This window comes from Thalassophryne amazonica, chromosome 11 (genome assembly GCF_902500255.1).
Source record: "Thalassophryne amazonica chromosome 11, fThaAma1.1, whole genome shotgun sequence".
NCBI lineage: Eukaryota > Metazoa > Chordata > Actinopteri > Batrachoidiformes > Batrachoididae > Thalassophryne > Thalassophryne amazonica.
Window position 1 is genome coordinate 30,794,211 of NC_047113.1, and position 27,673 is coordinate 30,821,883.

At 40.4% G+C, this 27,673-nt stretch overlaps 2 protein-coding genes across 5 annotated transcripts in view; both read right to left on the bottom strand.

The window, feature by feature from the left end:
* LOC117519820 (protocadherin gamma-A11-like) overlaps positions 1–27,673 on the bottom strand; it is a 911,360-nt gene that overhangs the window by 757,199 nt on the left and 126,488 nt on the right. The window contains exon 1 of one of the 4 annotated variants that reach the window (XR_004563442.1): positions 17,220–19,843. The exons of the other annotated variants lie outside the window; for them this stretch is intronic. The gene's annotated coding sequence lies outside the window, so the exon portion shown is untranslated. Of the gene's footprint in view, positions 1–17,219; positions 19,844–27,673 lie in introns of those variants that run through there. 4 annotated transcript variants of the gene reach the window in all.
* Positions 11,947–14,399, bottom strand: LOC117519852 (protocadherin alpha-8-like). Its single transcript, XM_034181123.1, has one exon. The coding sequence runs from the start codon at positions 14,138–14,140 to the stop codon at positions 12,050–12,052; it is 2,091 nt and encodes a 696-aa protein (XP_034037014.1). The 5' UTR covers positions 14,141–14,399; the 3' UTR covers positions 11,947–12,049.

The following is a 27,673-nucleotide window of genomic DNA, read 5'->3' on the forward strand; positions in this document are numbered from 1 at the left end:
AGCATGTTTTTTCAGGTATCTCATTGTTACCACAGTTTTCAAAAATTCTGGAAAAGACATTTGGAAATAGGTTGAATGATTTCTTAATTAAACAATGCATTCCTAGTGAACATCAGTATGTTTTTTGGAAAAATTGCAATACATTGCTTTGGTCGATTTTGTTGAACAGGTTACAAATTCAACAGAGAAGAAGAAATACACTGCAGGAGTTTTTTTTATTATTATTATTTGCAGAAAGCATTTGATACCATACACCACACCTTACTATTGAATAAATTACAGAAGTACGGTATTAGAGGACTGGCCCTTGATTGGTTAACTAGTTATTTAGAAGGCAGGTACCAGTTTGTTCATTTTGGGGGGATAAACTCTGAGGATTTCATGTGGGGTGTCCCAAAGTTCAGTCCTTTGGGCTGTTACTGTTTTTATTGTACATTAATGATATTGGCTGGGTTTCCAAGTTTGTGAGATGTATTTTGTTTGCTGATGACACGACTGTGTTTGGTAGTGGGGATCATTTGGGACAGCTCCTGGACATGATGGAGAGGGAACTACAAAAATGTAAACACTGGTTTGATTTAAATAAGTTATTGCTTCATTTGGGTAAAACTAAGTGTATTATATTTGGAAATAAGCCTAGGAACTTAAGTAGAAATTTATTGTTGAATGATGTTGAAATTGAAATGGTAACTGAACTTAAGTTTCTTGGTATTTTAATCAATGACAAACTAAGTTGGAAAACTCATATAAATTATCTTAAATCTAAAAGCTCAAAAGTCATTGCAATTTTGTACAAAGTACAATACTTCCTCCTGCAGCAATAGTTGGTTATGTTGTATCGTTCTTTGCTTGTTCCATATATGACTTACTGCATTGAGATATGGGGAAATACATATAAAACAAATATAAATCCAATATTTCTCTTACAAAACAAAGCTATAAGAGTTATAAGTTTAAAAAAACCAACATATCGGGAGCCAACAAATCCATTGTTTGCTTGTTTGCACATTTTGAAATATTGGGACTTGGTTGATTATTTTACAATACAGTTCATGTACAAAGTTAAAAATGAACTCTTACCGCAACATGTCCAGGAGTTGTTTAAAATGAGGGAGTCCTGTTATCATCTGAGAGGAATATCACTATTTGACTGCTTAAAGTATCGTTCTACTGTAGAAAGTCATTGTATATCTGTTAAAGGGGTTAAAATCTGGAATGACTGCCCTGATAGTATTAAATTATCTGGTAATTTGGCTGGCCTGAAAAGATCTTATAAAAATAACAAAATTGCTTATTATAGTACAATAAATTAGGGGAACTGTTTTTGTTTCTGTTCTTCTGCTTAATCTGTGTGTCATACTGCTGATTGTTCTGCATTGTTTGGATGTTTTGGTTTATTGATTAACCTACAAAACTTTTTGCTCATCTTCTTGTCCTTTACTTTTTTGTAGTTGGTGTTATGAGTGCATATATATGTGTATATGCAACTCGTGATAGGTGTGGGCGTTTATAAGCCTTTGCTTCAGTCCACACCATTTTGGCTGCACACAACTTGGAAATTATTATTATTATTATTATTATATTATTTTTGAGGTATTGTTTGCTTTTGTTTGTCTTTGTTTGGTTTTGTGAGAGATTTCTTGCTAAGTTTTTTGTGTGTGCCAAATAAAAATTCAAATTAAAAAAAAAAAATTCAAATACAGGTAGCTGCATCACAGTATCAAGTCTATGCAATAAACAACACATTTCCAATATGTGAATGAATAAGCTAACTGACGTCCACAGAGAAGATTCACAAAATATATCTTACCTCTTCAGAAGTCAACCTCCTGTCAGGAACAGTGTTTGCATTGCTTCTAGGGACTACAATTTTAGACGTTTTGCACACGATTCCTGCTTCATGCGCACTTTATGTGCAAATCAACCAAATTTGCACTATGTGTGAAGAGGCCCTTAGGTACAGCCCTTCAAAATCTCAAGTGACCGGAGAATTCAACTGGCTATGCTATAACAGCCACCTGTCATTCTTTACAAATGGCAAACTAATATCACAACAAAATTGAATCAGTAAACCAGAGAAACCAATTTCCAGGTTACTACATCCAATTAAAAAAAAAACATTATGCTTGATATGTTTCAAAAACAGACCCAGTGCAATCAAACCACAAATGGAAAAAAAAAGTGGTCTTACCTCTGCACTTGCTCTCAACCTGTCGGGGACCACCAGAGTGTTTGCATTGCTTCCAGGAACTAAAGTTGATCCAGTACTCATCCTGGGTCCAACTAACATGTAACGCTTCTCTCCAGATCTGTACTGGATGCTGTTGCACAGAGTTCCATCATAATTTGCTTCTTGCAAATACTTGGAGGAATAGTCTGTGGTTTTGGAGCACTGCATGGCAATCAGCACGATGATACTGATGAGGAAAAGTGTGGAAACTGAGCCCAAAGTGATCATGAGATAAAAAGTCACATTATTGTCCTCTTCATCTGTTGCTGAACTTTTAACATCAGAAGCTGCAAAAGCCTCTTTGGGCTCCACAAGTTTGGCAGTCACAGTAGCTGTTGCTGAGAGTGAAACGTTCCCATTGTCTTTGACCAGTATGACCAGTTTATGCTCAGCCTCGTCTGTCTCTGTGAATGAGCGAAGTGTTCTGATCTGTCCTGTATAGCGGTCCAAAGCGAACAGACTGTGGTCAGTAAGCTCCTGCAGTGAAAACAGTAACCAGCCATTATATCCTATATCAGCATCATAGGCTCTGACTTTAGTCACCAAGTGACCTGCGTTCACATTTCGGGGAATCTCCTCCACACCTTCAGCAGAACCGTTAGCACTGACTGGATACAGGATGATTGGAGGGTTGTCATTCTGATCCACAATGAACACGTTCACTGTCATGTTGCTGCTCAGTGATGGAGTTCCACAATCTGTGGCCACAACTTGGAACTGGAAACTTTTCAGGGTTTCAAAGTCAAATGATTTTAATGCCAAAATATCACCATTTTCAGAATTTATGCTCAAAAAAGCATCTCTAAAAATGTGATAAGAAATATGCGCATTTTCATTCTCATCTCGATCAACAGCTTTAACTGAGAACACAGATGCCCCTGGGTCATTATTCTCAGTGACATAGAAAGTATATGGACTCAGGGAAAATTCTGGACTGTTATCATTAACATCAGATACCAAAACACTTATTGTCTTCTCAGAGGATAACGACTGCTGACTAGCATCTTTAGCAAATATTGTTATTTCATATCTGGACTGTGTCTCTCTGTCCAGAGGTGCTTTAGTCACTAATGAATACATTTTTTCTTGTGAGGAGGGTGATAAAATAAAAGGAACGTCCTCTCTGATACTGCAAATAACTTTTCCATTTAGACCTGAATCTAAATCATTTACACTGATCAGAGCTACTGTAGTTCCAGGTCTGGAATTTTCAGGTATGGAACTGGAAAATGAAGTAACGTCAATTTCAGGTGGATTATCATTGACATCAACTATCTTAATAAGTACACTTTTTTCTGTTGTAAGTGGAGCCAAACCTTTATCTGATGCTTGAATTTCAAGCTCATATTTATCTTTCTCCTCATAATTCACAGGGCCCTTCACAGTTATCTCACCTGTTGATGGATTTATATCAAAAAATTTAAAAATGTTTTGATGAACACTGTCACTAAATGAATAAACCACATCTCCGTTTGGTCCTTCATCTAAGTCCGTTGCATTCACCTGGATAACTGTTGTTCCTATAAGAGCGTTTTCCTCAAGCATCACAGTATAATCGCCTTTAGAGAAAAGTGGCGGGTTGTCATTAACGTCTAAAACATCGATTATAATGTTTATGTTGCCAGATTTCGGAGGTTTTCCTCCGTCCAGCGCCGTCAGCACTAATGAGTGACGTCCTGCAGTCTCTCTATCTAAAGCTTTTTGAACAACTAATATAGGTATTTTACCATCCTCTCCTTTATCCTTGACTTCCAGACGAAATTGCTCGTTGTTGCTGAGTTTATATTGCTGCACGGAGAAATGACCGCTGTCTGGATCGTGTGCAGGTTTAAGCTGAAAACGCGCTCCGGGTAACGTAGATTCTGATATTTCAAAGCGACGCTCTTTTTCTGGGAAACTGGGAGAATGATCGTTTATATCAGTCACCTCCACAACCACATGGTGGACCTCCAGTGGATTTTCCAGCACGATTTTTAGATTGATCAGACACGCAGAGCTCTGTGCGCACACCTCCTCTCTGTCAGTCTTCCTGTTCACATATAGGATGCCGTCGTTCTGATTCACGCTGAAAAGATGATCCGCATGACTGGAAGCGATCCGGTATTTCCTCTCTTTCAGGGTGCTTTTATCTAATCCCAAATCCTTTGCGACATTTCCAACCGCAGTTCCATCATTAACTTCCTCGGAGATGGAATATCTGATTTGCGCGGAGGAGACGCTCCACAAGAGCGCAGCAAGCGCGTAACCAAACCAGCGACGTCTCGCCTGTCGTCTCTGCCGTTTTCTTTGTTCCATGATCCAAATCTAAAAAAACAGAAATCCTTAAATACCACAGCAGCTGTGTTGTGAAGACCGATCCCAGGACTTCACTGTGTCCAAATATCCATTTCTCTCGGATAATTACTCAGATTTGTGAAATGCTGCGTAAAAAAAAGCAGGGCGAGCCTGAACCGATTCATTCGACATCACCGTGCGTGAGAATGCCGTTCAAGGGCGGAACCAAAATTCAATGACGACAAGTTTGTGGAATGAAGATACTGTATGTGTACTGACACCATGCGATGCTAGTCCTTACTGCAAGAACAGATCAGAAAGTTTGGAAATTATAAATCGCATTCTGTTATAAACTGTGAGGAGACGTTGCTAAATGTGTGGATTACGTCCCTTTGAGAGAACGTGAGCAACTACAGCTTTTCTCAAACAGCAATAAAAAAGAAAGTACAGAAATTGTTTTGAATTAAGTGTTTTGCGTCAGAAATGTAGAACAGACGCTTAAGAACCATGGACAGCGCTTGCCATTCACAGCAATTCAGATTTTCAGCATTTGGTGACAGCAGTATTATTTATTTTCATTTTTTTCTTTTTTTTAAAAATCATGCATCAGTTTTTCAAAACGACTTGAAAGGGTATTGTTTCATAACACTCTAAAAAATGAACCGCTGTCTCAGTGAGAAAAAGTGATAGGTGGAGGTGATGTCCTTGAGACCAGAGGATCCTCAGTTCAAATCCCAGTCTGACTGGAAAATTACTAAGGGCCCTTGGGCAAGTTCCTTAATCTCCCAGTGTGTAGTGAACACCTTGTATGGCAGCACCCTGACATCGCGGTGAATGTGAGGCATTATTATAAAGCGTGTTAAGCTTCTGATGCAGATGGAAATGCACTATATAAACGCAGTCCATTTGATGTCACAAATTGTATAGATTTTTTAAAACTTATTTCAACATAACTAGAGAAGTCTTGTGGCATGAACTTAGTTGAAAGTTGAAATAACTTTTAAAAAAGCTATGCAAATTGTTCCATCAATTTTTCTCATTGAGACAGCAGTTCTTTTTTAGTGTGTATACTCTCATACAAAAATGTCCTTCGTAGTATTTTTAAATTGGTCTAACAATTAGAAGGAGTTTGAAATTCTTTTTTTTTTTTACAAATTAAGTGTGTGTGTGTGTGTCTGTGTGTGTGTGAGTGAGAGAGTGTGAGAGAGAGATGTGTGTATTTCCAATTTTATTTGTCTATTTAATTTTTATTGAAGTGTTTTGATTGCTTGGCATATTGTTTATTTTTGAAGTACTTTGTATGTATTGGTTGAAAGTAGTATATATTATTTTTATTATTATTATCATCATAGTTGTTTCACAGGGACAAACAACTGCAAGAATAAACCACCATGTAAAACAGTCAAATATTGAATAAATTAAAAGATTTGCATGATTACTGAAATTGTAAAACTTCAAAACTGAATTTGAAAATGTTCAGGACAAAGACTTCTTTGCTAGTCACAGTTTGTCCATCAGAAACACTATGTTCGAGCACAATGGTGTCCATAAGTGCACGTGGCACCAGGACACCCTGAGCTGGAGGTCGATGATCGACTTTGTAGTTGTATCACCTGACCTTCGGCCACGTGTCTTGGACACTCGAGTGAAGAGAGGGGCTGAGCTGTCGACCGATCACCACCTGGTGGTGAGTTGGATCTGCTGGGAAGGGAGGAGGCTGGTCAGACCTGGCAGGCCCAAACGTATCGTGGGGGTCTGCTGGGAACGACTGGCGGAACCCTCTGTCAGCGAGGTCTTCAACTCCCACCTCCAGGAGAGCTTCTCCCAGATCCCGGGGGAGGTTGGAGACATGGAGTCTGAGTGGACCATGTTCTCCACCTCCATTGTCGATGTGGCTGCTCGTAGCTGTGGTCGCGGGGTCTCTGGTGCCTGTCGCCGCGGCGATCCCCAGGCCCGGTGGTGGACGCCGGAAGTGGGGGATGCTGTCAAGCTGAGGAAGGAGTCCTACTTGTCCTTGTTGGTGGGTGGGACCCCGGAGGCAGCTGACAGGTAGCGGCAGGCCAAGCGTGCAGCAGCCCGTGTGGTCACAGAGGCAAAAACTCGGGTATGGGAGGAGTTCGGGGAGACCACGAAGGAGGACTATCGGTCGGCCCCGAAGAAATTCTGGCAAACCGTCCGATGCATCAGGAGGCGGAAGCAGCTCTCCATCAGCACTGTCTACGGTGCGGGTGGGGAGCTGTTGACCCTGACTGGGGATGTTGTCGGGCGGTGGAAGGAATACTTCGAGGATCTCCTCAATCCCATCGTCACGTCTTCCGAAGAGGAAGCAGAGACTGGGGACTCAGAGGCGGACTCATCCATTACCCAGGCCGAAGTCACCGAGGTGGTTAGAAAGCTCCTCGGTGGCAAGGCTCCTGGGGTGGATGAAATCCGTCCTGAGTACCTTAAGTCTCTGGATGTTGTGGGACTGTCTTGGCTGACACGCCTCTGCAACATCACGTGACAGTCTGGGACAGTGCCTCTGGATTGGCAGACCGGGGTGGTGGTCCCTCTATTTAAGAAGGGGGACCGGAGGGTGTGTTTCAACTACAGGGGGATTACACTCTTCAGCCTCCCCGGTAAGGTCTATTCCAGAGTACTGGAGAGGAGAATTCGACCGATGGTCGAACCTCGGATTCAGGAGGAGCAGTGTGGTTTTCGTCCTGGTCACGGCACACTGGACCAGCTCTACATGCTCCATCGGGTGCTCGAGGGTTCATGGGAATTCGCCCAACCAGTCCACATGTGCTTTGTGGATCTGGAGAAGGCGTTCGACCGTGTCCATCGGGGCACCCTGTGGGGTTGCTCTGGGAGTACGGGGTCTGGGGTCCTTTGCTAAGGGTTATCTGGTCCCTGTACGACCGCAGCAGGAGCTTGGTTCACATTGCCGGTGGTAAGTCAGACCTGTTTCTAGTGCACGTTGGCCTCCGTCAGGGCTCCCCTTTGTCACATTTCTGTTCATTATTTTTATGGACAGAAGTTCTAGGTGCAGCCAGGGTGTAGAGGGGGTCTGGTTGGGGAACCACAGAATCTCGTCTCTGCTGTTTGCGGACAATGTGGTTCTGTTGGCTTCATCAAATCAGGACCTTCAGCGTGCACTGGGGCGGTTTGCAGCCGAGTGTGAAGCATCCAGGATGAAAGTCAGCACCTCCAAATCCAAGGCCATGGTTCTCGATAGGAAAAAGGTGCCTTGCCCTCTACAGGTCGGTAGAGTGTCCTTGCCTCAAGTGGAGGAGTTAAAGTATCTCGGGGTCTTGTTCACGAGTGAGGGACGGATGGAGCGTGAGATCGATAGATGGATCGGTGCAGCATCTGCAGTGATGCGGTTGCTGTATCGGACCGTCGTGGTGAAGAGAGAGCTGAGTAGGGGGGCAAAGCTCTCGATTTACCGATCGATCTACGTTCCGATCCTCACCTATGGTCATGAGATTTGGCTCATTACTGAAAGAACGAGATCGCGAGTACAAGTGGCCGAGATGAGTTTCCTCAGCAGGGTGACTGGGCGCTCCCTTAGAGATAGGGTGAGGAGCTCAGTCACTCGGGAGGCGCTCGGAGTCGAGTCACTGCTCCTCCATGTCGAAAGGAGCCAGTTGAGGTGGCTCGGGCATCTTTTCCGGATGCCCCCTGGATGCCTCGCTGGAGATGTGTTCCAGGCACGTCCCATCGGGAGGAGGCCCCGGGGAAGACCCAGGACACGCTGGAGGGATGGTGGTCCCTCCATCGTCTCTCGGCTGGCTTGAGAATGCCTTGGGGTTCCCCCGGAGGAGCTGGGGGAGGTGTGCGTGGATTGGGAGGTCTGGGCGGCTTTGCTGGAGCTGCTGCCCCTGCGACCCGACTCCGGATAAAGCAGTAGAAAATGGATGGATGGATGGATGGATCAGGACAAAGATTAATGACAAACTAGAGATATTATCCCAAAGCACAACCTGTCACATTGTGTGGTGGCCTCTCGCTCACTTTTGGACTCACTGTTGATTTGGGTAGCAACACTGAGCCAAAATTGGCATTATCAATACGTATGCGCCATGTCCGTGTCAAATCTTCAGGTCAAAGTTCAGACATCCCCACTTTTTAGTAAACAAAGCATAGAACCTATGTTTGAGATCCATTCATCGTTCGCCCTTAAAGTTAAATTAGCAGCTTTTAAGCAGTGTTAAAGCAGCATGCCAGGTCCACACTGTTCTGTGGATGTTTCCAGTGGGATTCATAAGTGGACAAAGCAAATTTGATCATAGTAGGAGTGGAAACTGCACATCGCATTTGGGCTGCAACTTTTCCAATGGAATTATAAGATCCCAAATGACGTTCTGAGTGGCCTAAATTAGTAAGCTATAATTATTATTTTTACTTTTGTCTGTTATATATCCAAATAAACCCAGACAAGTATTTGATCATGTCTATATTATGGTATATAACTGCATCTGATGATTCATAATGTGAAATACAGTACACTGCTTACCATTTATACATGGTATATAATACTGGTTTACAGAATACAGACTTAATTAAAAAAAACCTACAAATGGACAAGTCTCAGTCTGTATATCCTGTTTTTTGCTCATCTTTCTATGTGAGATACTTGTTAATTTCTACATACAGGGAGAAAATTTGCTTGTTGCTGAAGTCTCATTTTTCGCAAACATCTGACAGTTGTAATGAATCAGAAATTGTCAACTTCAACCATCAGTAAAGACTTATAGTCTTTCTTATTATCCTCCCAGTCATCTTTTTTTATTTCATACTACAGGGGCATTTTGTCATGTTAATCCATTAGACCAGGGGTCACCAACCCTGTTCCTGGAGGGCACCTATCCTGCATGTTTTCCAAGTCTACTCAAGTCACACCTGGTTTTTTAAAAGTGGTGTTTTCCAGCTCTTGATTGGCTGAGCACACTTGATAGAATTAGTTTCCTTGGAGTATAGAACAGGGCGAGTTAGAAAACAAGCAGGGCAGGTGCCCTCCAGAGACAGGGTTGGTGACCCCTGCATTAGACAGACCACAAGTTATTTCTTCTGCTTCCCACTTATTTTGTAGCCTTGTTTTTTTTTTTGTTTGTTTGTTTGCAAAAATCTTTAAAAATATCAACTTTCTAGCACTCAAAATATTAAATATTTATATTTCTGTTGGTGCTTATCATGTGTTTTGGGTAGTCGTGAACTTTGACCTGACCCAGCATGCGTTGTGTGGACTGAGCTGTTGAATTTGTTTATTCCAAGATTTAAAAAAAAAAAAATCCTTCTACATTATGGTATAAGATTAAAGATGAGTATTCAATTGTGTTTCTTGTCAATTTTTTAAAGGTTACTTCTGATGTGGAAGAATTATGTTGACTTGTTCCTGAAATATAATAAGGGGCGATTTCATCAAGTAAAATGTGAATAAAATATGGACTTCTGAACATTTCAACAAAACATTTAATTGGAACAAAAATAAATCATGGGTTTATGACTAAATTAATTCCAGAATATGTTATCTGGCACCAAAAATTACCAAGAAGCACGGGATGATTTAACTGAGGTCAAAGGTCAAAACAAGCAATTTTTGGGGATAATTTTCAGGGAAGACAAGTAGCAAATTGAGGTTTGCTGTCACTTAATTCAGTGTAGAATCTGCAATTCAAGTGCATGTAATAAATCTTAAAAGTGGCTGTTTTATTTTATTTTATATGTTTTAATTGTATTTTTATTTTATTTATTGATGTTTATTTTTATTATTATTAATTAATTGATTTGCTGTAGTTTTTTTTATTGTTTTGGCTGTTAATTTCATAACATTTCCATTGCATCCTACAGAAATCTATATCTTCAAAGTTATGGTACAATAAATTTAAGGCCAGATAACCAACTATCCCTAAGATGTGCCACGAGATCAATGGATTCACAGATTGCATGGTGAAGGGACATGTGGAATAGTGCACAATGTATTTGTTGGTTTATTTCTTTCTTTTAATATGTTGTTTGGTTGGGTGAGTATGTAACTCAAGGAATTTATATTACATCATTTAAGAGGATATAACTAGGTTACATTAGGGGTTAAGAAATTAGCTCTTTTTTAATGCCACATGTACCAAATGTTAGCCTGAGAACTAAACAAATCTGAAGCTTCATATTAAAATTTGCCCTGTCAGAAGAGTCTGGCTCAGGAGTGGGCACGAAAAAACTAAGATGATGTAGATTTCCTGTGTTACTATTCACCTCAGCAGGTCATTTCACAGACAATCTTGATTTTTGTTGAGCTGAGGAGCTCATCAGGTAAACCACTTTCTGAGTGATTGCTAACAAGGAGGAAAGCATGCACGTCTTGGCCTTTTATGGCACACAATTGGCAATCCCCAGCAGTGCTCTGATTGGCCAGAATTCAGCCAGGCCAATCACAACCATTGATCTGATATGGATTGGGCTGTGTTTGATGAAATATAGTTTGGTCCATAAATACATACTCTAAGAAATAAAATGTTGAATTTAATTGATAAAGTTAAGGTAACTTTTTCCACATAACATTGTCAGTTGAGTGCAAAACAATATTGTTGTTGAAATTAATTAAATCAAATGAAACCTTATTACTTAAATACCTAAAATTAACAATTGCAAGTATATTGAAACCCCTGTGTAAATAAAAACCCCTGTGTTTAATTTCTTAGAGTGCAGCTTAACTCTGAAATATATAGTGAAATGACCGTTTCTTTAGTTAAAATTCAGAAGTTACACTATTTTATTTTCAATTGCTGACAAAAAAAAACCTTCTGTTACTACTTTTACATTACAGAATTTTTAAAATAATTAGTTCATAAATATTTTCAGAAATCATATTACATTTAGGCCTAAATGCACATTTTCAAAAATGTATTAAATTAGTTTCCACAGTCCAAAAGAATGCCGTTCAACATGTCCCGAAGTACCTCTGTGATGGTCTTCAAGTTGTTTTATCACTTTGTGCATCGCTCAGTGTACATCATTTCTCTGCTCTGACGAGCATTATATTTATTTGCATCCAGTGGCATTTTAGTCTGCGGCTCTTAGGGACAGCCTTTTAAAATCCCAAGTGATCCTAGAATTCAACTTGCTGTGCTATAACAGCCACCTGTTATTGTTGACAAATGGCAAACTGATATCACAACAAAAATGAATCAGAAAACCAGAAAAGCCAGGTTACCATATCCAATTTCAAAAACATTATGCTTGATATGTTTCAAAAACAGACCCAGTGCAATCACACCACAGATGGAAATAAAAGTGGTCTTACCTCTGCACTTGCTCTCAACCTATCAGGAACCACCAGAGTGTTTGCATTGCTTCCAGGAACTATAGTTGATCCGATACTCATCCTGGGTCCAACTAACATGTAACGCTTCTCTCCAGATCTGTACTGGATGCTGTTGCACAAAGTTCCATCATAATTTGCTTCTTGCAAATACTTGGAGGAGTAGTCTGTGGTTTTGGAGCACTGCATGGCAATCAGCACGATGATACTGATGAGGAAAAGTGTGGAAACTGAGCCCAAAGTGATCACGAGATAAAAGTCACATTATTGTCCTCTTCATCTTTTGCTGAACCTTTAACATCAGAAGTTGCAAAAGCCTCTTTGGGCTCGACAAGTTTGACAGTCACAGTAGCTGTTGCTGAGAGTGAAACGTTCCCATTGTCTTTGACCAGTATAACCAGTTTATGCTCAGCCTCATCTGTCTCTGTGAATGAGCGAAGTGTTCTGATCTGTCCTGTATAGCGGTCCAAAGCAAACAGACTGTGGTCAGTAAGCTCCTGCAGTGAAAACAGTAACCAGCCATTATATCCTATATCAGCGTCATAGGCTCTGACTTTAGTCACCAAGTGACCTGCGTTCACATTTCGGGGAATCTCCTCCACACCTTCAGCAGAACCGTTACCACTGACTGGATACAGGATGACTGGGGGGTTGTCGTTCTGATCCAGAATGAACATGTTCACTGTCACGTTGCTGCTCAGTGATGGAGTTCCACAATCTGTGGCCACAACTTGGAACTGGAAACTTTTCAGGGTCTCAAAGTCAAAACTTTTTAGTGCTGAAATGTGTCCGTTATCAGAGTTTATGCTTAAAAATGATGACAGTTTCTCATCTCCAGTTGAGTCTCTCAAAATACTGTACATTATGATTGCATTGTCACCATCATCACAATCAGTGGCTTTGACTGAAAACATAGATACCCCGGGCACGTTATTTTCACTGACATAAAACATGTAGCGGCTTAATAAAAACTCTGGACTGTTATCATTTACATCTGATAATACAACTTTTATAGTCTTTTCAGTTGAAAATGCAGGCTCACCTGCGTCTTTGGCAGTGATTGTGATATCATACTGAGAAATAATTTCTCTGTCCAAGTGAGACTTGGTAATGACTGTGTACATGTTCTCTTGTATTGATGGAAGTAACGCAAATGGAACATCTTGTTTAATTGAGCAAATTACTTTAGCATTAATGCCAGAGTCTAAATCACTGACACTAATCAGGGCCACTGTAGTTCCCAATTTGCAGTCCTCTTGGATTAATCTTGAAAATGACGTCACCTCTATTTCTGGGGCGTTATCATTAACGTCACTGACAGTTATCGTCACACTTTTTCCAGCTGTTAAAGGAACAGGTCCTTTATCAGAGGCCTGTATGTCAATTTCATAACTTTTGCTTTTCTCAAAATCTATCAGACCTGTGACTTGAATTTCACCCGTTTGCCGGTCTATGCTGAAGAGATCCAGTAATTTCAAATCAACCTCGTTACCAAACGAATAGATTATTTCACCGTTTGCACCCTGATCCAAATCAGTTGCAATTACTTGAATCACTACAGTTCCGATCTGAACATTTTCCTGCACTGTGGCGGTATAAGATTCTTTGGTGAACACAGGAGAGTTGTCATTAACATCGATGACGTCTACTATTATTTCTGTAGCGCCAGATTTTGCCGGTTTTCCTCCATCAACGGCTGTTAGATGAAGTCTGTATTTACCGGAAACTTCTCTGTCCAACTGTTTCTGTAGTACTAAAAACGGCACTTTGCGGTCTTCACCTCTATCTTTGACTTCTACTCTAAAATGTTCATTCTGGCTGAGTTTATACTGCTGAATGGAGTAGTGGCTTACGTCAGGGTCGCGCGCAGGCGGCAGCTGAAATCTCGCTCCCGGGAGAGCCGACTCAGAAATCTCGAGCTTTTTCTCCTTTTCTTGGAAAACAGGCGAATGATCATTTATATCAAGTATTTCCACCGACACGTAATGAATCTCCAACGGGTTCTCCAATAGGGTTTTCAGATTAATCAAGCACGGAATGCTCCGTGCGCACACCTCCTCTCTGTCTATTCTTCTACTCACGTACAGGATGCCATCATTTTGATTCAGCGCAAACAGCGGCTCAGTCGAGCCTGCAACAATGCGATACCCTCTGTCTCTGAGCGTGATCCGATCCAGTCCCAAATCCTTTGCAATATTCCCAACAACAGTTCCATTTTGAACTTCCTCAAATATCGAATATCGGATTTGTGCAGAAGCTCCAATCCACAAAAGGCTGAACGCGACAGCAGCCCAGTGCTGTCGATCCGTCCGTGCACAGCGTCCTCTTTGTTCCATGATTTGTCGTTAACAACGAACAGCCTCTTAAATACGTCGTATCATCGCGTACGGTCCGTGCGCCGTGCTCCAGAACGACACATGTGCGTTCTAAATGTCTGCAGAATGCAGAATGATGAAATTATGTGAAGTCAATACACCCCAAATACGACTAAATGGCTCGTCTGAAAATAATACAATGGTTTTGTCAAAGAAAAGCACGTGACATAAAATGGTGCCAAATGCACAAGCGCCGAGCCACAGTGACACCAAGTGTTAGAATTTAAACATACAGAAAATACTCCTTTCTTTACAGACAACTTACAAACTAAAAAAAAGCTGAAACAAAATCGTTCTATCTCTACATCCGTCTCTTATTATTATTATTATTATTATTATTATTATTACTACTACTACTACTACTACAACTACTAGTATTCTTAATAATAAATTATACTCTTCAAATTCACAGTGAAAAATCTTTACAACATGGTATAAATGAAATTAAAATCTTAAAGCCTAAGTATTTGAATGCATAAATATAGACGTTGTTATGGCAACCACGTAAAGAAAAGGTCTGATATGTCCAACAAATGGGAAATATGCGGCAAACGAGCCAACAAACGGGAAATGTTCGGAGACCCAGAGGTTTAAACAAATTGCGTTTGAGGATGGAGAATAAATCGATGGGGAAGAAGAGTCGCTTTAACGTCCTATTTTTGGAAGAACATGATTTATTTTCCTTTCAGTTGCAGATTGTCTCAGTTGTTATGAACGTACACTCTAAGAAATAAAATGTTGAATTTAATTGATAAAGTTAAGGTAACTTTTTCCACATAACTTTGTCAATTAAGTGCAACACAATATTGGGATTTAAGTAATAATGTTTCATTTGATTTAATTAATGTCAGTGACAATGTTGTTTTGCACTTAATTAACAATGTTTGTGTGGAAAAAGTTACCTTAACTTTATCAATTAAATTCAACATTTTATGCCTAAGAGTGTATGTTTCATTTCGAAGAGTGATAGGCAGTTTGTTGTAACGGCGCTGTATTAAGAGTGGTTCTTAAAAAGTGGCGTTACATCTTCTTTTTGTCTCCTCTGAAGGGTGATCAATACAGTTTTTAAACGATCCAAGCTGAGCTAACTTGTGATAACTTATGAAGTGATTATTTTATGGACTTTTCACTTGTTTCCGCTTTGACAGAGAATTTTTTTTTCCTTCATTGCGTGTTTAATACATTAAAACGTTTTTTGTTTTTTTAGGTAATGATGATCAGGATGTGAAGTATGAGAATCGCTTTGGGCGCTGTCCATGGTGCTGAACGCTCACTCTGAGTGATCATTACAGCTGACAATTTTGTGTCAAATTTCAACCCAGTATCTAGTTGGAAAACCTGAATATTATACTTTTTTCATGCACGTGCAGACATTATTACATATAGTTTTAAGAGATAACTGTTGATTTTTTTAAAACTAAATTTAAAAGTAGAAGATTTAAATATGCTGAATGAATCTTTTTAGGGATCTGATCAAAAAGGCACATCCTTCGTGCCTGTGTGTCATAAAACCTCACCATCCATGTTCAAAACGTATGGCACTGTGTCATCCGTTAATTAATCTTAATTAAATATTCATCCACCAAATATAACATAAAATTAAGCCCAGGAATTTAAGTAGAAATTTATTATTAAAGGATGCTGAAAATTGAAATTGTAACTGAAACTAAATTTCTTGGAGTTTTTATTGATGACAGAATCAGCTGGAAGGCTCATATTAATTATATCAAATCTAAAATCTCAAAAGCCATCGCAATCCTCTATAAAGCACAAGACTTCCTCTCCCAACGTTCGTTAGTTATGTTATATAATTCATTACTTGTCCCATATATGACCTATTGCATTGAGGTTTGGGGAAACACATATAGAACAAATGCAAATCCACTATTTTTTACTACAAAAGAGAGCTCTAAGAGTTATCAGTAATAAACCATAATGTAAGCCAACAAACCCACGATTTGTCTGTTTACATATTTTGAAATTTTTGGACTTAGTTATATCATGATACAAATCATGCATTAACTTAAATATAAAGTTTTGCCTCAACATGTCCAGGAACTGCTCAAAATGAGGGAGTCCAGCTGTAATTTGAGAGGAACATTGGTGTTTAATAGGTTAAGGACTCGTACTACTGTAAAACGTCATTGTGTTTCTGTAAAAGGTCTAAACATTTGGAATAACTGTTCTGATAGCCGTAAATTATCTGATACTTTAGCTGGCTTGTAAGACTTTATAAAAATAATATAATTACTTGTTATAGCATGAAGAGTTACGTTAACTGAATTTGTTACTGGTTTATTTTATTGCGCACTGTTTGGTTATATGTTGAGACATTTGGTTCACTGATTAATCTTTATTGTCTGTGCTTGTTTCTTTCTTGTTTTGTTTTTTTTCCTTTTGGTACTTGTTGTTATGAGTATATATATATATATATATATATATATATATATATATATATATATATATATATATATATATATATATATATATAAAGCAGAAGATTTCAATTTGGTGAATTAATCTTTTTAGGGATCTGATCAAAATGCACATCCTTCGTGCCCTGTGTGTCATACAAACCTCACCATACATGTTCAAAACGTAGGGCATTGTGTCATCTGTTAATTAATCTTCATTAATTACTCATCCACCAAATATAACATAAAATTAAGCCCAGGAATTTAAGTAGAAATTTATTATTTAAGGATGCTGAAAATTGAAATTGTAACTGAAAGCAAATTTCTTGGAGTTTTATTGATGATAGAGCTTATATTGTTACTGGTTTCTTTGATTGCACACTGTTTGTTTGGTTATGTTGAGACATTTGGTTCATTGATTAATCTTTGTTGTCTGTGCTTTTTTTCTTGTGTGGTTTTTTTTTTTCTTCTGAAAGAAGGAACTTTATTTAAATGTTCATATGTGAGAAGCAAGCATGCAGGATGTTGCTAACACACATTTAAGAAACAACAACAAACATTTTCCAGGTCCTCAAATTGAAGACTTCAGAAAAGCTTGATTTTTCAGTGAAAACAAACAGACTTACCTCTCCAGCGGCTTGTCTTCTGTCAGGAACCACCAGAGTGTTTGCATTGCTTCCAGGAACTATAGTAGATCCAACACTCATCCTGGGTCCAACTAACATGTAACGCTTCTCTCCAGATCTGTACTGGATGCTGTTGCACAGAGTTCCATCATTATTTGCTTCTTGCAAATACTTGGAGGAATAGTCTGTGGTTTTGGAGCACTGCATGGCAATCAGCACGATGATACTGATGAGGAAAAGTGTGGAAACTGAGCCCAAAGTGATCATGAGATAAAAAGTCACATTATTGTCCTCTTCATCTTTTGTTGAACCTTTAACATCGGAAGCTGCAAAAGCCTCTTTGGGCTCCACAAGTTTGACAGTCACAGTAGCTGTTGCTGAGAGTGAAACGTTCCCATTGTCTTTGACCAGTATGACCAGTTTATGCTCAGCCTCGTCTGTCTCTGTGAATGAGCGAAGTGTTCTGATCTGTCCTGTATAGCGGTCCAAAGCAAACAGACTGTGGTCAGTAAGCTCCTGCAATGAAAACAGTAACCAGCCGTTATATCCTATATCAGCGTCATAGGCTCTGACTTTAGTCACCAAGTGACCTGCGTTCACATTTCGGGGAATCTCCTCAACACCTTCAGCAGAACCGTTAGCACTGACTGGATACAGGATGACTGGAGGGTTGTCGTTCTGATCCAGAATGAACACGTTCACTGTCACGTTGCTGCTCAGTGATGGAGTTCCACAATCTGTGGCCACAACTTGGAACTGGAAACTTTTCAGCGTTTCAAAGTCAAAACTTTTCAGTGCCACAACATCTCCATTTTCAGAATTAACGTTCAGAAATGATGACATCATATTTTCTCGATTCTTATCTCTTGGAATAAGATAAGAAATAATAGCGTTACTTTCCTCATCTTTATCACTGGCCCTCACTGATAGCACCGACGCACCTGGTGTGTTATTCTCAGTTATGTAGAACGTGTAGGGATTTTGTGAAAACTCTGGACTGTTGTCATTTACGTCTGACACAAATATTGTGATTGTTTTATCTGATGACAAAGCTGGTTCACCTGAGTCTTTTGCGATAATTGTTACATTAAACTGCGATTGCTGTTCTCGGTCTAACGGCAGCTCGGTGACCACAGAATACATGTTAGTCTGTAAAGATGGGATCAACATAAATGGCAGATCTTCACTGATGGAGCACATTACTTTTCCGTTGAGACCAGAATCTGAATCTTTTACACTTATTAACGCCACTGTGGTTCCTCGCCTGGAATCTTCCGGTAGCGCGTGTGAAAAAGACGTCACGTCAATTTCGGGCGCGTTGTCGTTTATGTCCACAATATTTATAATCACGCTTTTGTCTGTAGTCAGTGAAGGCGTCCCTTTGTCGGAAGCCTGGAGGTCAATTTCATATCTGCTACACTCTTCATAATCAATTTTTCCTGACACGGTGATTTCTCCCGTCACCGGGTTCAAATCGAAACGTGCGCGCACCTGTGCGTCCACGTCGTGACCTAATAAATACACAACTTCAGCATTCAAACCGTCGTCCAAATCGGTTGCATTTACTTGTATAATAATTGTGCCCACAGGAGAATTTTCTTTAAGATCCACAGTGTAGGAATCTTGCGTGAAAACCGGAGGGTGGTCATTGACGTCAGATACATCCACAATTACCGTCATGTTGCCAGAAAGTGGAGGTTTTCCCCCATCGATGGCTGTGAGGAGTAACGCATAGGTTCTAACAGACTCTCTATCAAGAGGCTTCCGTAAAATCAAACTCGGAGTTTTACGGTTCTCTCCACGATCTTTCACCTCTAAACGGAAATGTTCATTGTTACTGAGTCTGTACTGCTGCACCGATAATGCTCCGCTATCTGCATCACGCGCAGCTTGCAGTTGAAATCTTGCTCCCGGCAGTGCCGATTCAGAGATCTCCAACACCTTCTCCTTTTCTGGGAAGCTGGGTGCGTGGTCGTTTATATCTAAAATCTCGACTGTGACATGGTGGACCTCCAGTGGGTTCTCCAAAACCGTTTGTAAATCGATCAAACAGACCTTGTTTCTGTCGCACACTTCCTCTCTGTCGATTTTACGGTCCACGTATAAGATGCCATTGTCCCGATTCAGGCGGAAAAGAGGCTCAGTCGATCCGTAGACAATTCGATAGCCCCTATCTCTCAGTGTGCTCTTGTCGAGACCTAAATCCTTAGCAATATCTCCAACGACAGTCCCTTCTTTCATTTCTTCAGATATCGAATATCTGAATTGCGCTGCGCCTTCACTCCAGCACATAACCAAAGCTATCATGTAGGCAATCCACTTTGTCTTTTCCCTCCGTGTTCGCTGTTTTCTTTGTTCCATTTTGTGAAGACGAAATGTGAAAATAAAAAGCAGCTTTTTGTACAGACCTGTATCCATAAAATGACGAATTTTCCTCCGGAAGTTTCCTTATTATTACGCATTTAAGATGAATAAAATCCGTGTGCGGCAGACCGCATTCAAACCGTCAACGCTTTGTCTCGGACAGCAGAAAGAAAGGGGCTGGACCCACGGGCTGTGACGCAACCTAGAAATTCTAATATGTCTTTACAACGACATCAAGTGAGGGGAAATCATACTACAGCACTGTTCGAGTGTGTCTGTTTTTTTTTTTGTTGTTGTTTGTTTTTTGTTGTTTGTTTTGTTTTGTTTTTTCGAAAAGGAAACTCTTGAAACAGTGCATCCGTTTCTGAGGCTCAAACAATTTTACTTATTTTCCTGAAATTATCCACCAATATGTGATTATTATGTATTTTTTTAAAGGAGCCAGTACCATCACCATACGTCAAAGTAAATCTTTACTCACAGGAGCGCGCACACACACGCACACACAAAGCCGTTTGAGAATGAATCAGCACCATGGACAGCGATATCTTTATCCATATATGGAACCAAAACACTGGCAAAAAGGCAACATTTTTTAAAAAACTTGATACAAACATCTACGAAGAATTTTGACACCTGGGAGAAGGTCCAGAGATCAGCCAAACCAAAAGGTGCCAGATATATTAAGTTAGAAGAGCAAACTAATCTCATTAATGGCATGTTTACTACTGGATACGTAAAAACACGTTGCAACTGAAATTAATAAATGAAGCTGGAGAGTAAATCATGGTATTGTACACAAATTTACAATATACAGGGTGAACACAAAAACACCCCTTCGTCTCAAATATTTATAATATCAAAAGTTACCTGAATAATTTTACAATTTTGGTATCTACAGTTGCAGAAACTCATCAAGTATTTTTTTTTTCTTTTGCACATTCTTCATCTTCAAAATTGTAAAATGATTCAGGTAAATTTTGATATTAGAAATATTTGAGACCAAGGAGTGTTTTTGTGTTCACCCTGTACGATGGGACCCAGTGGCGGCTGGCCCATAGGGGGCGTTCGGGCGCTGCTCTCCTAGATGTGGAGGGGAAAAGTCATAATATATATATATATTTAAAAAGTATTATCAATGTCAGTTTTACTGAATAGTATGTGCCTACATGTAATATGAATGATTACAACAACACTTCCTCCAACTGACTCTCATTCAACAGTGCATTTCATTGATGCACATGATGCACTGTTTCTTTCTCTTTTTGCTCTGTATGCACCACTCTGCATTTAATCATTAGTGATCGATCTCTGCTCCCCTCCACAGCATGTCTTTTTCCTGGTTCTCTCCCTCAGCCCCAACCAGTCCCAGCAGAAGACTGCCCCTCCCTGAGCCTGGTTCTGCTGGAGGTTTCTTCCTGTTAAAAGGGAGTTTTTCCTTCCCACTGTAGCCAAGTGCTTGCTCACAGGGGGTCGTTTTGACCGTTGGGGTTTTACATAATTATTGTATGGCCTTGCCTTACAATATAAAGCGCCTTGGGGCAACTGTTTGTTGTGATTTGGCGCTATATAAAAAAATTGATTGATTGATTGATTGATTTCCACCGACAGGAGCAGAGAACGTATCATTTTTCGTCTTGGGCGATCATTCAAAGCGCCCTTGAAGTGCAGCGAAATAACCAATTGTATGTAGTTGCTAGGGAAAATTAATAAATATTTGGCAAATCAACATTGCCAAAATTAATGGCTTTGGGGCGCCGTAATTTTAGCCCCTGCTACAAAAATGCGGGAACGTTAGATTGCTACAGTCAGTGATACACGTGACGCTGCAGCTGCTGCTGCTGTCAGTCAGTCAGTCAGGAAGAGATGATGGTGACGACGACGTTTGGGTTATATTTATTTATTTTTATTTTGTCTCCGTGTGTTTTGCTGGAGTAAGTTGAAGAACTCTGGGACTCCTGCTCGTTATGTCTTCCGAGGTTTAAAACGGGACAAAAACGAATTAAATCAATGACACCAAAGTTTCGCGGGGATCCTTTTGGAGGCGCATGGAGGTGCGCACATCAGATCTTTTTCGTGGTTTAATGACAATTGCACATCCCGGTTGGAGGAGAGACGTTTGTCTGACTCGTTATAAACCGTGTCAGGCTTCATTCACACTGTCAGCGCGCACACGTCGCGGAGGCTGCTGATCTGCGCGGATGGAAAGGAGCGCATCCACAACTTCAGCTCAGGTGAGCTGACGAGCTGCTCGGATTTATTCCCGAATGTTGCTGCTGGTGTGGAAACGAGGATGAAAACTTAAAACGAATGAGTGATGTTTTTTGTTTGTTTTAGGGGGTCAAAGCTGTGATCTTTATTGGGACAGCAGACCAGTTATAACGGTAATAGGGGAGGCCGGGGCTGTTTGTAACAGTGTTCAAAGCTGCAGCCATGCTGGTATTTTGATTTCACTACACGTTATGAGGATCAGTTCACAGAAGTGAAACATTCTTTGGAGTATTCCACAGTCTAAAACAAATTATTTGCTCAGTTTAAAAACAAAACAAAACCCTAAAATAGCAATTTGCATGTTTTTTAAAGAAATTCTAACTCAGCCACTGAGTACACACAAGGCATTTATAGTCAGACAAACCCAAGTTTAGCAACGCATTTAATTAAGTGGTTTTGTATACTTAATTTGCTTTGTCCTCTACACTCTTAATTAATTTTAACCAATTTCATTTAAAGGTTTTGGTGTTATTAGTTAGTCAAATTATTTAAGTTTTTCAAGCTTCTTTAGTTTGCCTCCATTCCACTCAGTAATTTTCATGCAAAATATTACCTTAATTTTCTCTCGCTCTCTCTCTCTCTCACACACACACACACACAAACACACACACTCTCTCTCTCTCTCCCTCCCTCTCTCACTCTCTCTTACACTCTCTCTCTCTCTCACACACACTCTCACACGCTCTCTCTCTCTCTCTCTCTCACACACACACATCAATCAATCAATTCAATCAATTTTTTTATATAGCGCCAAATCACAACAAACAGTTGCCCCAAGGCGTTTTATATTGTAAGGCAAGGCCATACAATAATTATGTAAAACCCCAACGGTCAAAACGACCCCCTGTGAGCAAGCACTTGGCTACAGTGGGAAGGAAAAACTCCCTTTTAACAGGAAGAAACCTCCAGCAGAACCAGGCTCAGGGAGGGGCAGTCTTCTGCTGGGACTGGTTGGGGCTGAGGGAGAGAACCAGGAAAAAAGACATGCTGTGGAGGGGAGCAGAGATCGATCACTAATGATTAAATGCAGAGTGGTGCATACAGAGCAAAAAGAGAAAGAAACAGTGCATCATGGGAACCCCCCAGCAGTCTACGTCTATAGCAGCATAACTAAGGGATGGTTCAGGGTCACCTGATCCAGCCCTAACTATAAGCTTTAGCAAAAAGGAAAGTTAATCTTAAAAGTAGAGAGGGTGTCTGTCTCCCTGATCTGAATTGGGAGCTGGTTCCACAGGAGAGGAGCCTGAAAGCTGAAGGCTCTGCCTCCCATTCTACTCTTACAAACCCTAGGAACTACAAGTAAGCCTGCAGTCTGAGAGCGAAGCGCTCTATTGGGGTGATATGGTACTACGAGGTCCCTAAGATAAGATGGGACCTGATTATTCAAAACCTTATAAGTAAGAAGAAGAATTTTAAATTCTATTCTAGAATTAACAGGAAGCCAATGAAGAGAGGCCAATATGGGTGAGATATGCTCTCTCCTTCTAGTCCCCGTCAGTACTCTAGCTGCAGCATTTTGAATTAACTGAAGGCTTTTTAGGGAACTTTTAGGACAACCTGATAATAATGAATTACAATAGTCCAGCCTAGAGGAAAATAAATGCATTAATTAGTTTTTCAGCATCACTCTGAGGACAAGACCTTTCTGATTTAGAGATATTGCGTAAATGCAAAAAAGCAGTCCTACATATTTGTTTAATATGCGCTTTGAATGACATATCCTGATCAAAAATGACTCCAAGATTTCTCACAGTATTACTAGAGGTCAGGGTAATGCCATCCAGAGTAAGGATCTGGTTAGACACCATGTTTCTAAGATTTGATGGGGCCAAGTACAATAACTTCAGTTTTATCTGAGTTTAAAAGCAGGAAATTAGAGGTCATCCATGTCTTTATGTCTGTAAGACAATCCTGCAGTTTAGCTAATTGGTGTGTGTCCTCTGGCTTCATGGATAGATAAAGCTGGTTATCATCTGCGTAACAATGAAAATTTAAGCAATACCGTCTAATAATACTGCCTAAGGGAAGCATGTATAAAGTGAATAAAATTGGTCCTAGCACAGAACCTTGTGGAACTCCATAATTAACTTTAGTCTGTGAAGAAGATTCCCCATTTACATCAACAAATTGTAATCTATTAGACAAATATGATTCAAACCACCACAGCGCAGTGCCTTTAATACCTATGGCATGCTCTAATCTCTGTAATAAAATTTTATGGTCAACAGTATCAAAAGCAGCACTGAGATCTAACAGAACAAGCACAGAGATGAGTCCACTGTCCGAGGCCATAAGAAGATCATTTGTAACCTTCACTAATGCTGTTTCTGTACTATGATGAATTCTAAAACCTGACTGAAACTCTTAAAATAGACCATTCCTCTGCAGATGATCAGTTAGCTGTTTTAACAACTACCCTTTCAAGGAATTTTTGAGAGAAAAGGAAGGTTGGAGATTGGCCTATAATTAGCTAAGATAGCTGGGTCAAGTGATGGCTTTTTAAGTAATGGTTTAATTACTGCCACCTTAAAAGCCTGTGGTACATAGCCAACTAAACAAGATAGATTGATCATATTTAAGAGCGAAGCATTAAATGATGGTAGAGCTTACTTGAGCAGCCAGGTAGGAATGGGTCTAATAAACATGTTGATGGTTTGGATGAAGTAACTAATGAAAATAACTCAGACAGAACAATCGGAGAGAAAGAGTCTAACCAAATACCGGCATCACTGAAAGCAGCCAAAGATCACGTACGTCTTTGGGATGGTTATGAGTAATTTGTTCTCTAATAGTTAAAATTTTGGTTAGCAAAGAAGTCATGAAGTCTTACTAGTTAAAGTTAATGGAATACTCAGCTCAATAGAGCTCTGACTCTTTGTCAGCCTGGCTACAGGTGCTGAAAAAGAAACCTGGGGTTGTTCTTATTTTCTTCAATTAGTGATGAGTAGAAAGATGTCCTAGCTTTACGAGGGCTTTTTTATAGAGCAACAGACTCTTTTTCCAGGCTAAGTGAAGATCTTCTAAATTAGTGAGACGCCATTTCCTCTCCAACTTACGGGTTATCTGCTTTAAGCTACGAGTTTGTGAGTTATACCAACGGAGTCAGACACTTCTGATTTAAAGCTCTCTTTTTCAGAGGAGCTACAGCATCCAAAGTTGTCTTCAATGAGGATGTAAACTATTGACGAGATACTCTATCTCCCTTACAGAGTTTAGGTAGCTACTCTGCACTGTGTTGGTATATGGCATTAGAGAACATAAAGAAGGAATCATATCCTTAAACCTAGTTACAGCGCTTTCTGAAAGACTTCTAGTGTAATGAAACTTATTCCCCACTGCTGGGTAGTCCATCAGAGTAAATGTAAATGTTATTAAGAAATGATCAGACAGAAGGGAGTTTTCAGGGAATACTGTTAAGTCTTCTATTTCCATACCATAAGTCAGAACAAGATCTAAGATATGATTAAAGTGGTGGGTGGACTCATTTACTTTTTGAGCAAAGCCAATAGAGTCTAATAATAGATTAAATGCAGTGTTGAGGCTGTCATTCTCAGCATCTGTGTGGATGTTAAAATCGCCCACTATAATTATCTTATCTGAGCTAAGCACTAAGTCAGACAAAAGGTCTGAAAATTCACAGAGAAACTCACAGTAACGACCAGGTGGACGATAGATAATAACAAATAAAACTGGTTTTTTGGGACTTCCAATTTGGATGGACAAGACTAAGAGACAAGCTTTCCAATGAATTAAAGCTCTGTCTGGGTTTTTGATTAATTAATAAGCTGGGAATGGAAAGATTGCTGCTAATCCTCCGCCCCGCCCGTGCTACGAGCATTCTGACAGTTAGTGTGACTTGGGGGTGTTGACTCATTTAAACTAACATATTCATCCTGCTGTAACCGGGTTTCTGTAAGGCAGAATAAATCAATATGTTGATCAATTATTATATCATTTACTAACAGGGACTTAGAAGAGAGAGACCTAATGTTTAACAGACCACATTTAACTGTTTTAGTCTGTGGTGCAGTTGAAGGTGCTATATTATTTTTTCTTTTTGAATTTAAATAGATTTTTGCTGGTTATTGGTAGTCTGGGAGCAGGCACCGTCTCTACGGGGATGGGTAATGAGGGGATGGCAGGGGGAGAGAAGCTGCAGAGAGGTGTGTAAGACTACAACTCTGCTTCCTGGTCCCAACCCTGGATAGTCACGGTTTGGAGGATTTAAGAAAATTGGCCAGATTTCTAGAAATGAGAGCTGCTCCATCCAAAGTGGGATGGATGCCGTCTCTCCTAACAAGACCAGGTTTTCCCAGAAAGCTTTGCCAATTATCTATGAAGCCCACCTCATTTTTTGGGACACCACTCAGACAGCCAGCAATTTCAAGGAGAACATGCGGTCTAAACATGTCACTCCCGGTCCGATTGGGGAGGGGCCCAGAGAAAACTACAGAGTCAGACCATTGTTTTTGCAAAGTACACACCGATTTAATGTAATTTTAGTGACCTCCGATTGGCGTAACCGGGTGTCATTACTGCCGACGTGAATTACAATCTTACCAAATTTACGCTTAGCCTTAGCCAGCAGTTTCAAATTTCCTTCAATGTCGCCTGCTCTGGCCCCCGGAAGACAATTGACTATGGTTGCTGGTGTCGCTAACTTCACATTTCTCAAAACAGAGTCGCCAATAACCAGAGTTTGATCCTCGGGCGGGTGTGTCGCCGAGTGGGGAAAAACGGTTAGAGATGTGAACGGGTTGGCGGTGTACACGGGGCTTCTGTTTAGGGCTACGCTTCCTCCTCACAGTCACCCAGTCGGCCTGCTTTCCCGGCTGCTTCGGGATCTGCCAGGGGGGAACTAACGGCGGCTAAGCTACCTTGGTCCGCACCGACTACAGGGGCCTGGCTAGCTGTAGAATTTTCCACGGTGCTGGAGCCGAGTCTCCAATTCGACCCAGCCTGGCCTCCAAAGCTACGAATAAGCTACACTTATTACAAGTACCATTACTGCTAAAGGAGGCCGAGGAATAACTAACATTTCACACCCAGAGCAGAAAAGTGCGGGAGAGACAGGAGAAGCGCCATGCTAAATCGGCTAAGGAGCTAGTAGCTACGCTAAGCTAGCGGATTCCTAAAAACACGCAAAGTGAATAATGTGTAAATAATGTAGAGGTGATTCAGCCAGAAGGAGTGCTTTAGTTAAGGCATGTAAAGATTACACTGGGAAACAAATCGTAATCTAGATAACTAGATCAATCTAACTGCGCAGATTAAACAGCATAACAGATACAGAAAAACACCGCTGTGCTCCGGAACAGGAAGTGATACAATACCGCAGTGAGAGCCAACCGGAACACTTTCACACACATGAACACTTTCTTTCTCTCACTCTCACACACTCTCTCTCACACACACACCAAACATTCTCTCTCTCTCTCTCTCTCTTTCTTGAAGGTGGTGTGAACATTGTGATATTTTCTATTTGTTAACGGGGTGTCATTGTGAACCCCAGGATCTGTTTGTCTGAAGATAATGCAGTGCAGTACAGTTGGTGTACTACGTGTGTAATTGGTGTCAAATAGTGAAATGTTCTTTGTTCAAGAACTTAAGTGTTGTATTGCATTTGATACTGTTCCTTTCCAAGTAGAAATGGGGCCTGATATAGCTGTAAATGGTTAACTTTATTTGTAAAACTGCTGATTTTGAGGAAGGACATGTAATGATTATTGTGGAATTGGAGTAATTTTCCGACTGTTTCTCTTGATGCCTTGTACTGGACAAGGCAAGGGAATCTATTGGCACAGCAGCCCCACCAAGAC

Bases quoted from the DNA above. Each gene is read 5' to 3' on its own strand.
- LOC117519852 (XM_034181123.1), bottom strand. From the start codon at position 14,140: ATGGAACAAAGAGGACGCTGTGCACGGACGGATCGACAGCACTGGGCT.